This window comes from Chinchilla lanigera, unplaced genomic scaffold, assembly GCF_000276665.1.
Source record: "Chinchilla lanigera isolate Chin_1 unplaced genomic scaffold, ChiLan1.0 scaffold00026, whole genome shotgun sequence".
In the NCBI taxonomy this organism is placed as follows: Eukaryota; Metazoa; Chordata; class Mammalia; order Rodentia; family Chinchillidae; genus Chinchilla; species Chinchilla lanigera.
In genome coordinates, this window is record NW_004955427.1 from 21,303,623 (window position 1) to 21,315,675 (window position 12,053).

Genomic DNA, 12,053 nt, shown 5'->3' on the forward strand with positions numbered 1-12,053 from the left:
AGTCAGGAGAAGGGTAGTTTCAGAATTACTTAGGTTTGTCTAGCTCTTCTCTGAGATTTAGTGGGGAAGAAGGTCTAAACCAATCAAGTGTACCAAAGTAGAATATCAGGTATTTATTTGGGGCAGTATCCTAAGCCCAGTACATTTATTTTTTTCCTATTTATTTACACTGTATTATTCCCAAGAAACATATAAAGTGATTTTAATTGATTTATAATATATAAGAAAATATACATTAGATATAGGGGGAAATGAAGAAAAAGAAAACAAGTTACAGGAATAAGACTGGTGCAAAAATGCTTCCCTGGTTCGCTTATAATAAACAGCCTGTGAAAGAGCACATACATGTAGAATTTCCATGCATGCTCAGGCTGGAAATCCAAGAGTCTCAGAACTGGGGATGGAAGCAGTGACTTGTAACACACAAGGACCCCCAAGACACTCAATGGAGGCAGACCAGTTCCCATGGGAGTTTCTCTAATACTTCATAGGTTTCTTGTTCCTGAAACATGTTTGACTTCTTAAAGTTTACTGCTATGGTTTGCACAAGAATGTCCCCCCAAAACGCTCTTGTGTTCAGAGGTGGGGCTTTTGGGAGGTGATAAGAGGCTCTAACCTCATTAGTCTAATGCACTGATGAGCTTGTAACTGAAGGTGCTATTAGGAGAGAAGGCCTGGGCAGATGAATTAGCTCACTGGAGGCATTACATAGACAGATACATTCTTGTATTCAGCTTCATTCCTTTCTGTCTCTGTTCTCTCTCTGCTTCCTGCTTGCCATGAGGTAGGCAGCTTTCCTCCACTGTGCTCTTTTACCATGATGTTTCTGCCTTGGACCCAGCTGACCATGGACTGAAATCTCTGAAACCATGAACCAAAATAAATTGTATATGCAAGGTATTTTGTTCCAGCAGCAGAAAGCCTACCAATACAATTCCTGAGTTCTCATTTTAAGAATGGCCATGGTCCCCACTACTGTGACCTACTTGGAGACTGAGGCTACTAAGCTCCTGAGGGATCATATCCGTGTTAGGCTCCATTACACATGAGGGACTGTATGAATAGTCAGAGAGTGTGAACCAAGGCTAAGGCTAGTCACTGACTCTTCGATCTTGTTTTTAAAATTCTTCTATTTGATTCCTAGAATTGAAGCCAAAATTCTTAGGTAGACTTGCAGTATCTCTCTCAAATCAGTTGGAAATCTAGATGATGCTGATGACACACAGGAAGTGAGAAGTAGCCACAGAAGTAGTGCTGTGCCCGGTGACTAAATGACCACACTCCTTCCACTATGGGAGCTCTCTCTCTCCTGAGGGACAAAACACAGAGAAATCCAGTCAGCCAGAATCTGTTGTATGTGGATGCAATACACAAAGTGTGAGGTACAAATCCCAGGTGAGTGGTGCATTCTGGAAGAGCAGGCCTGAGCCTAAAAATATTTCAACTCTTTATGGAACCAGCCTCGTCACCTAGGCTTAGCTTTCCCCCTCTGCAGCATCCCTCAAATAGATTTAATTTCTGAAAACTTCTCAGTTTTAATCACTCTGCATCTTGCTCTGTTTTGAAAAAACATTTCTAGTCTCTAATAGACTATCAAAAAGGTCCCCTGTTCTATTTATCAGTCCATCTCCCTATCATTTGCTTGCAAAGATGACTCTTTTTCCTATTTATGTTCTCCTGATTCATTTTTATTTTTTTTTTTGCAGACTTTTTCTAAAACATTTGGCTTGGTATCCTATAATATACTGTTCCAAAGGCATGCATATGCATGTGTTTATTAAAAAAATGTTTCCAACTTATCCTAAAAGTGAGTATTTCTTCTATCAAAATACTGTGATGCATGTTTCCTCCTACACAGAGGAAGAGCGTGAAATGGAGTTAAAGGAAACTGTCCAGAGTCGGAGGCCAGGAACACAGGGACCATCCGTCTGTAACCACTAGAGTTAAAAGCTTGAAGTTTCTGCCTCTTGTATTTCTCAGGCTGTTTGTTGAGTGAAAAAGCCAACAGACCTGAAGTGAGACATCTGGGGTCTGTATCAGGTGGGAGATCCCGCAACATAACTTTGGTTTTCTCCTGAGCACTACACAGATGGTAATTTTGCCCTCTTTCGAGCCCCCATGAAATCATGTGTCCCAAAGTTCTTGTTTGTACCTATTTGTCAGACATTACTCTTGAAAGAGAGGTTTTCCAGTGAGCTAAAACATATTATGTTTAATTCCCATTTCTCTGAATACCTAACGCAGTATTTTTTAAAAATACTTTGTAAGAAACTATGGGAAAGCAGTAATTAATAAAGCCTGATTTCTAAGAAAGCAGCTGTGCATGTTATTAACTCAAGGAATAAATGGAACTTCAAGTGATACATGACAAAAGATCACCATCTAGTGGCCCAGTTGTATTATAATGTCAGAGCATAGCAAGCTCTGATGACTGCTGAGGCCGGGAAATTAGCCTGCGTGAGAAGCGCCCAGTCCCACAGAGAGGGTAGAGGAAGGATTTGGCTTGGAGACTTTTGCGTCATTGAAGGCATTCAGAACTCATGTTATAAATAAAGCACTATCCTTCAAACTAACCAATCATCTGCCAAATCAAGCTTTGGTCCTAGGGCTCTAGTCACTGTCAGAATATGATGGAAGATCGATGTGATCAAGTGCTAGGTGAAGGTCTCTGGGAGACAAACTGTAACTATGGGGATTCTTCAAATGATCTTGGACCAAGTCTTCGTGTCTCAGGAGTGACTTTACAATTGAAAACTTGCTTCATTTTTGGTAGAATTATTGTTGTGCTCATCATGATGATAAAAGAGACTGTGATACTTTTGGAAAGTAGAAGAATTAAAGTCACTAGAAAATACCATTGGACCTAACGTTACTTCCCTCCCTTTTGAAGGGGGCAGCATGAGTTATTGAAATGGGGACAGAGGTGAGAATCAGAAGCCTGTTTTCAAACTTAGGCTTCACTCCTTACTGCTGTGTGTTTCTGAGCCAGTTACTAAACCTCTCTGAGCCCTACATGTTTGTTGCGAGGATTTCATGAAACAGGATTTGGAAATGACTTAGCCCAGGGTCTTGCATATATCTGATGTTCTTTCTCCCCTCCCCTTCAAGAAGCTATGCAATTTAACTTAAAATAAAGTTTAGAAAAATTTAACTTAGGGGAAAATAAGGTTTAGATCTGGGGATGAAAACGTTTTAAAATTACTTTTTGTCCCTGTTAAAATGAAGAGACATATTTAGTTACTAGATTAAAGTAAGTATAGTTGGAGCTCTCCCAGCCTTGACTAATTCTGGTATTTTTCAGGATTTAATTTTCTTTTTCTTTTCTTTTTTTTTTAACTTCACAAAATTAGAGCTTTGTTATACAAATGGCAGTAAAATGTGGCACATACATAAAAATCCACAGCGCTATTATCTGTTTGTTTCTTCTTTGTAAGAGTCTTTTGTCCCTGATTTGTATGTACTCAGAGTAACATTGTAGCCATTCTTTTAAGATTATGATGCAGAGTGTATTACACAAAACAAAAGTGTGCTGAATAAAAGGCGTCTGTGATAATTCCAAAAAAAAGTGCCGCTCGGGACTTAATTTTCTGAATCATAACAATAAAGAAACAGTTGTGTCATCAGTAAATGAGACTAATAAAACAAATAGTACTCTCTTTGCTTGTGTTGTCATAGTCACAAGGATTTTAGAGCTGTGAGTGACTGTCAGAAAAATCATAGTCCTGCGTGGACTTATATTAAGGGCTGCTACAGGAATTAAACCAAATGCTGCATGAGAGATCCACAGCTCAGAGCCCTTAGCAGGGGCACTGCATCAGTGCTGATCTTTGCCTCTCATGGGACAACTGTGAGAATGTGACACACTGCTACTGATTATTTCAGAAATGCCTGCTGGTGTTCCCTGCCCTCCTCAAAAACCTGTTCTCTCCGAGGTCTGCTCTAGAAAGAGCTGCCTGAGGTTCCTCGCAGGGGACTGCTCCTTTACACACGCCATGTGTGCAAGCATTTTTTAAAAATTACAGCTGGACACTACTTCTGACTGAGAGGCATATTCTTCAAAGCCCATGAGACACTACAGTTTTTACACTATCCTTCCAGGCTGGGATGTTATTCTCTCAAGCCCCATTATGGTTCCCTCTGATTATCTCAACAGAAGCAAAAGAGAAAAAGATTTTGGTCAAATAGAGAAAAAAAGATTTTTGTGGGTACAGTAGTTGTAAGTTGGTTGTAATTACTGCTTTTGAGTAATCGTGGCAATCCTTTATAAAGTTCCTTTACCACTGTCATTTGGGTATATTCATTATAAAATGATTTTTAAAAAATCATATCTTTAAAAACTGAAGAAATGTCTATATCCAGAGGTCCAAAGGCCTGAGTCCCACGGTGTGTTCCCCTTTTGGCTGGGAAGCTATGACTGGCACCTTGTCTGTTCACAGCTCCCTAAAGTTTAGACTTTGTTTGTTTATCAGTGATCCTTCCCAAGGGGGTACAAAGAGGGCCTCATCCTCAGACACACCAAGCTTTGCATACTCACTTGAGTGTCCCCAGGCCGGCTGCCTGTTCTAATCTGGGGTATGGAAATAGGCTTGCTAAGTAAAGCCAGGCAGCTGTGACAGGAGGTAAAGTGCAAGGCATAAAGGCCTGTGTTCAAGTCTCAGCTCCGCTACTCACAAGGTGTTTAATCATTCAGAGCCTTGAGCCTTGTTTCCTCATCTGTGAAACAGCATCCTCTGCTGACCTGCCTGCAGGGCTATGAGGGGCTCTGGATCGCCACTGAGTCCGAAAAGGCCCTTTGTGAGCCAAGCCCGGGTACCGCCTAGATTGCTTCAGCCTTAACAGGAGGTGGCTCCCTCTGCCTACAGGGAAGTCTGTGCCAAGCAGGGAGGAGGCACCCTCCTTGGTGGGTAAGGTGCCTTGTGTCCCCCGTGCCAGGCCTGGCCGGAGGATCCTCTCTGCCCATGCCCGACCCTCAGCAGGACACCCCAGGCTCACCCACCGAGCGCCTCTCCACACTCCCTTTACTCCTGCCATTCTTGCCTGGAGTGACATCCAGTGAGCGGTAGCTGGGCGGCTTCTCCTCAGGCCAGTTTGGGGAACGAGAGTGGCCATGGCGGCTTCGGGAGCCCCTGTCTCTGGGCCTCGTCTCCTTCTCCTCATCAGAGCTCCAGGAACTGAGGCCAGAGGGCACGGGAGGGGAGTAGCTTCGGGGCCGGCGTCTCCTGGCCCTCCTGTAGTCCTGCTCCGGGCTAGCCCTGCGGGACCTCTCCCTGTGGTGGCTGCGGGGATGAAGATGGCTGGGCCGCCAATGCGCTTCACTGGACGAGGGACCATCACTGAGGCTGTCTGGGTCTGACCAGGCCGCAGGTGACCCGTGCCTCCTGGAGCAGCGGTGCCTTCCGCTTGCTGGGTGGTCCAGCTCCCTTCTTCCAGATGCCCAGGATTTTGACCCTCGGTCCTGGAGCTCCTGCAGGAAATCGGAGGAGTGATGCTGCCTTCTCCCCTCCCTCAGATCCCAGGGTCTGGAGGGAACCGGGTTGAGCCACTGCTGGTGCGATGAGTCGCTGGCCCTTCTCAAGGACGGCAGGTCTCTGATCAGCGGGGGCAGGCGGATGATTCTGCGTTCCACAACCTCAGAGCCCAGGGAGGACAGCATGCTGCAGGGGTGGCCAGGTCCGGCTTTGAGGTCGGGAGGCAGGGGCTGCGCCGGGTTGAAGTTCCGGAGTTCTTTCTCCAAATACTCCAGGACACCATTGGTGACGGCAGGGTGAGCAGCGGTTTGAGTCATTGGCATCTTGGGGAGGCTGGATCTCACGGATAAATCTGAATGGAGACAAGAAAAGAACATACCAAACTGCTGACCCAAGTCATGCTCCTCCGATTTAGGACATCAAAATATCACATTATTTGGCCAACTCCATTCCCTCCCATCTTCAATCATAAAGAGACCCACGGAGGCCCGATGAAGCCCAGGCTCCTACCCTTGCTCCCTGCCCTCCCCTGCCCAAGGCTCGGCAAGGTTTACCTCGCTGCAGCAGCGGGTTCATTGCATAAGATGAGACCTGGGAGCTCCTGTCCGAACCCCAGAACAGGGGTTTTTCCATCATCTGAGGACCTATGGCCCGAGCCTGCTTCATGTAGCGGTGGCGGGCCAGGGCTGCAGGGGAAGAGGGAGACATGCAGACCCTCAGCCAGGGCAAGCTGCACCTTCCTCTTCACTTCTGTCCACCTACCAGTCATGCCATGTGGCCGGCTGCTGTCCTCCAAGTGCGCTCCTTATCTTGCGGGACAATAAGCATTAAGGGAATAACAAACCCACTGTGTCTCTGGCAAGGGGCTAGGAATAAAATTCCTCCAGATAAGATTGTAGTTCCCATCCTCCAGGAAAGTACACTCTTAAAATCTCGCTTCCAACCTCAAGACCATTTCCGCCTCCTACCTGCCCACTCCCAAGCACACCTAGAGTGCACAGGTAGATATCATGGGTACTAGCAGACGATGAAATCTCAGGGCACAGGCCAGCAAAATCAGAAGCCAAAAGCCAGAAGTAGAAGGTGCAAATGCAAAGGGCTTAAAGGAGGTGTGAGTCAGGGGCTGGGGGCCGGCAAGCTCAGGGCTGCCTGTTCAGAGTGGGAGGAACAGGGAAGCATATGGCACTGAAGCGTACTTCTGGCTGGAACGCCAGCCCGGGTGGGTCAGAACCTGTGGGAGGAAAGTGAGGGAATGTGAGGTACTGACCCTTTCTACTCTTCTCTTCACCTTATTGAGCACTGCAGTTTTCTCTACATAGAGCGAATCTTTAAAGGATGGGAAGGGCAGGGAAGCGGGAAGGGAAATACCACCCCTTTCAGGGCAAAGAAAATAGTGCAAAAAGGAGCACCAGGGGTCCACAGACACGTCAGCCCAGTCTCCTAGGTGCAGCTGTTCTGAAGCACACAAACTATAATGAGCACAAATTAAAAATACACACATTTGTTTTTGTTCATGAATTTCTATTTTGAGGCAATTGTGGCTGAGTGCCGCCTGGCTCCCAAGCTTGCTGCCTATTCACGCATGCAGGAGATGCACTTGCACGTTGCCCTTGCGCTATGAATGACAGGCCCGGGCTGATGCTCTCACACCCTCCTCCGAGGGCCAGGCCCTGTGGACTCCCCTAAAGCAGCAGGGTGCTGCCTGAGGCTCCCCTGGCACTGCAGAGGAGGCAGAAGACAGGCAATCTAGCTATGCCTAGTGGGAGGTTTGCTGAGGCTAGTGGCAAGGGGGCCGTCTGAGGGGTCATGGGTGGCTCCATTGTGAAACAACTTCCAGCGCAACAGGAAGTGGCTGCAGCAGAGACCCCAGAAGTATCTGCGCTCCGGCCCCGATGGTGAACCGTAGCCAGGCTGGGAGGAAATCAGATGCAAACTCACAACAACTTAGCCAGCTGCCACCCTTTCGTGCCAACCGACAGCGCTCGGCCTTCCCGGAGACAAATCCTACTCAGCACTTTGCTCTCCCTAAGGGATGCCTCTCCCGAGCTCCCTCTACTGGCCACCACGGACACACATAAACTGTCAATACACATGGTCACCAGCCAACTCATCCTCTGGGAAATCTCTGAATGTGGGGATCAGTCGAGAAAGCTGGGCTCAAAGACGTTGCCTTTCTAGCCCAAGGTCCTCCAGCAACTAGCAGAGCCAGGGTGCAAACCTGTATCTGCCTCTTTCTGCCACACTGCCAAGTCTCCAGACTTCATTTTCTGTGATGAAGCAAAAAAAAAAAAAAATCAAAATAATAAAACTCCACAAAAAAACCTTCGCCTGCAGAACCTCCTTGGTTTACCTCTCTCAAGCTCAGCCCCACACCTTTCAAAACCCATGCTAGTCTCTGTCCCCAAGACCGGAGACATCCAGTTCCACTGAGAACAACCCTGCCCTCTGCCACTCCTTTCGTTGAACCTTGGGATCTTCCACCTGGTACCACTGAACCCTTTCCTTGGGTCCCACATCCAGACACTTTCCCTCAGTTACTCTGACACAAGGCAAGAAGATGTGCATTTTCAACCAAGTCCCTGATTCAATGCTGGGAGGCAACCTAGAGCTGACTACTGAGGGCTCCTAATACTTTGAAATAAACACCATTAAATACAGGCTTTGAGAATCAGACAGACTTCAGTGTACACACAGGCATATACTGGCCACGTGGCTTTGAGTGAGTTTCCAGAGTCTCAGCCCACTCTTAGCTAAGGAGAACTCTTTCACAAAGCTGTTGAGATTAAAGAGGCAATGCACGAGAAATGCCTAATAGAGAGGACTCACAGTGGCTCTCATTATAATAAACTGTATCTTTTGTCTCAGGTCTCATAGGAGGAAACAAACATATGCATTTAGAGACTAAACCATCAGAGGTGTATTAATTTCCATCTCTGATATTCTTTAAGACGAGCGCTTTGTGACAGAAATGACGCTTGACACCCCACCCTACTCCAGAACCGCACCTTTTCTCCCTCACCCCTGGCATCCTCTGTGTCCACAAACACACAGCACGGGGATCCTTCAGACTTCAAACTTTCCATGCCCTTCACAAAAAACCTATCCTTTGCCCCTCCTTTAGCCCGTGGCCACTCATTGCTTTTGCTTTTTCCAAACTATCAATTTCTCCTGACTTCACTGGTCAGTCATTTCAGCGGCATCCTCAGGAGCTTCCTGGAAACCTGTGTCCCTTTGAGCTCTTGCCATTTAGCTGTAGGGAACCACCAGTAGGTGCATTCTGGCTCCATTCAGACACTAATCTCAAGTAGCTCTCTTCCCAGTAGGGCTTTCCTTGGTTGCTCTGTCTGCTGAATATATGTTCCTTCCTCTCCAGCACCAGTTAAACACTCCCCACATCTCAGGCCTTTCCCTCCCTGTGAACTTTCAGCTCATGATATCTTTGTTAAGGGCAAGGAACCAGCCCTGCATAAGGAGTCAAGAGATGTAAGTCTAGTCTGGGCCTCACCACAAAAATGTTGCGCAATTGAGGACGTCTCTCCAGGGCCTACTTCCCTCAGCTGTGGGGGCTGGGGAGGGGGAGTCAGAGATTCTCAGGGTGGCCTGTGGCTCACGTGGAGTGTGTCTCCAGGTTCTCTAGAGAGGAACCCACCTCTAGGGGTGAAAGCAGCTTCTCTAATTCTCATGGAAAAGTTAACACTCAGTTTCCAAAATTTTCCTCTATAAATCCTACTGAAGACCGCTTACCAGGACTACGTGGATGATCAAGGGCTACTAACATTTGGTATCATTTTTATTGTTGTCCCTTCCAACCCTGTGATAACTCTCGTGGGAAAGTGGGAGGAGGCTGGGGAGTTAGGCTGTGGTTAGAGAAGTTCCAGAATCACTAGCCTCCTCCTCAAAGGTCCCTTCCACATCTGCCACTCTGATTTGTTGAAATCGAGACAGGCTCATGTGAGCTTCCTCCCTTCTACCTGAATCATCCTTTACGCTTAATGACTTCCTCTCTGTCTCCAGAGGTCAGGCCACCTTTCCTCCCTCCCCTTCCCTTTCTTAGGCTAGATCTTTCTCGGCAGGCCTAATGCCATCACGCATCAGTGGCTACTTCACTTCTTAACTTCTTCACTTTCTTATGCTATTGGCCTTGGTTCTTTGCTTACAGATATGTTCAGGGTTATCTTGGTCTAAAAGAACCAAGATAACCAAGAGTAACACCAACAAAAAACCTTCCCCTCCAATCATAGTGTTTTCCTTAACAATCCCTGCCCTTTGATGTAATTTCTCTTGCCACCAAACTTCTCAGAACAGTGACTCACTTTGAAAGTGACCTCATCATCCAGAGGTCTTTGTGGCCTGCATTTCTTCATTTCACCAAGTTCTTTTAAATGAACTCCAAGCACCTGGGAAAAAAACACTCTCCCCAGAACCTGTCAGCCCACTGACTGGATGCATTTTCCCCCGCGCTAGCTTTGTCCCCAGTCTTGCTGGATCTCAGTGTCCCACGGGTCTACAAATTCTAAGAAGGCATCCTGCGAAATTAGTCTCATCTCATCTCCCATACCTACTCCAGTGACAGAGGATTCCCGATGGCCTCTCCCCCTGATGCCTCTGAACAGTAGGAACCCCACGGCCCAACACTGAATTCTCTGCTACTTGGCCCTCTTTAAGGAGTTCATGTTGTCTCAATGGATCCCACAGTGATCTACCCACAGAAGCTGGGTGGCACCTGGGTGAGACACACAGACACTTACAAGCCATATGTACACGCACTAAACCCTATATTTCCTCTGCCACTTACTAGCTGCAAGACTTCTCTGACCTTCTGGCTCCTCCCCTGTGAAAGAGGGATGGCATCTGCCTTCTAGGGTTGTTAGCATGCAGTGAGGAAATGCACGAAAAGGCTACACACATGGTGCTATCCAATAAAAGTTAGTTCTCTTTTCCTGTAAGATGGCAATCTTAGAGCACAGGCCTGAAAGCAGACTCAGACAATCGACCTTCTTAAGGAAGCTTAAGTTTTTGTTTCTCTTATACGGGGCAATTCCTTATTTTCCCTTTTCAGAGTTTTCTTTCAAGTGGACCAAAAGGGTAAGAGTGGTTGTCTGTGGCTGTTCAGATTAGCCCACACTTTTCTGAATTTTGCAAATTTTCTACAGTGTGGTAGCATATGGTCAGTAGAAGGAGATTGTTATTTAAAATGGAAACAAAAACTTCCATTTACAACAATTGATTCCACTCCATCTGTTTACTAATAAAAGATCTTTATAGAATACTTCATTAATTCTTTTGCCTTTGCCGTGTATTCTTTTGCCAAATTTTATAGCTTGTTTTGAAGGATCAGGTTTTAATTCAAATGAGGAATCCATCAAGAGCAAGTTGGGTGCAGTGGAGCTTGCCTGTGATCCCAGCACTGAGGGAGGCTGAAGCAGGAAGGATGCAAGTTCACACCCAGCCTGGGCAACTTGACAAGATCTTGTCTCAAAAAAATAAAAAAGGCTGGTGATGGAGAGCTTCAGTTTAGGTGTCACTGCCTTAATACCTTTCTACTCTGCTCTTTTCACATCTTATTTAAGAAATGCTATGAAAATAAAATAGAATTTAAAAATATATTTCTGCACATGGTCCCTGACATATAGCTTCTAAAATCCTTGGACTCTCCAGAGTGATGAATATCTTCGGTACACTAATGAGATGGCTGGTGGGTGGGGACCTCCTAGGTGGCTTCAGGATGGGGGCTGCCCACAAGAAAGACCGGTTCGTGATTACAGGGTGGGTACTTTCAGATAGATCCATCCCCTGACCTCTGGGGTGGGAAGGGCTGAAAGTTGAGCTGATCACCAATGGCCAGTGATTTAATCAATCATGCCTCTCTAGTGAAGGGTCCATAAAAACTTAAAAGGGCATAGGGGCTCAGGGAGCTTCTGGGTAGCTGAATATTAGAGGTGTCTGGGGTCTGTGCCCTGGAGAAGGTGCAGTAATCCACGTCTGCCTCTGCATCCATGGCCACGTGTATCTCTTTATTTGTATCCTTCACTACACCCTTTGTACTAAGTGGGTAAGTGTAAGTGGTAAGTGAAGTGTTTCTAAGTTCCGGAAGCTTCTCTAGCAGATTAAAACAATCTGAAGAGGGGGTTTTAGGCACCCTCAGTTTATAGTCAGTTGGTCAAAAGTTCAGGTAACCACCTCCTACTCGGGATTTCCACCTGATGTGGGGAGCAGTCTTGTGGCAGACTGTGGGATCTGTTGCTAACTCTGGTAGATCGTGTCAGAGAATTAAATCATAGGCTATCCTGTTAGTATCTGGTAGGGTTGGTATCTAGACACACATCTGGTATCAAAAGCAAGACCTTGTCTCCAAAAAAAAAAAGTTAAGTAGTATTTTTTAAAGTAGACTTTTCTCTCATTGTTTCATTCACATAATTGCTCTGACCATCTCATGTCTAAGCAGGGTCAGTATTAGGGGCAAAGCCCCAAATATAACTATAACTATAGATATAACTATAACTATACCCCAGGCCAATCTCAGCATCACTGAGGAAAGGTCATCAGTAGGCAGAGCCATCTGAAAGAGGCTTCAGGCAGCCTAGC

The 12,053-nt window shown here is 46.3% G+C and overlaps 1 protein-coding gene across 7 annotated transcripts in view; it reads right to left on the reverse strand.

Moving 5' to 3' along the window:
• Positions 1 to 837: 837 nt before the first annotated feature.
• The window catches only part of Ildr1 (immunoglobulin-like domain containing receptor 1), a 28,711-nt gene continuing 17,495 nt past the window's right edge, over positions 838 to 12,053 (reverse strand). For 4 of the 7 annotated variants that reach the window (XM_013515105.1, XM_005386503.2, XM_013515108.1 and 1 more), the window contains 3 exons: positions 6,023 to 6,154; positions 4,997 to 5,820; positions 838 to 1,309 (listed from right to left, as the gene is read on the reverse strand). In XM_013515105.1, the coding sequence (XP_013370559.1) occupies positions 1,268 to 1,309; positions 4,997 to 5,820; positions 6,023 to 6,154 (998 nt within the window). In that variant the 3' untranslated portion in view covers positions 838 to 1,267. The remainder of the gene's footprint in view (positions 1,310 to 4,996; positions 5,821 to 6,022; positions 6,155 to 12,053) is intronic. The other 3 variants (XM_013515109.1, XM_013515107.1, XM_013515106.1) reach the window with 2 other exon arrangements.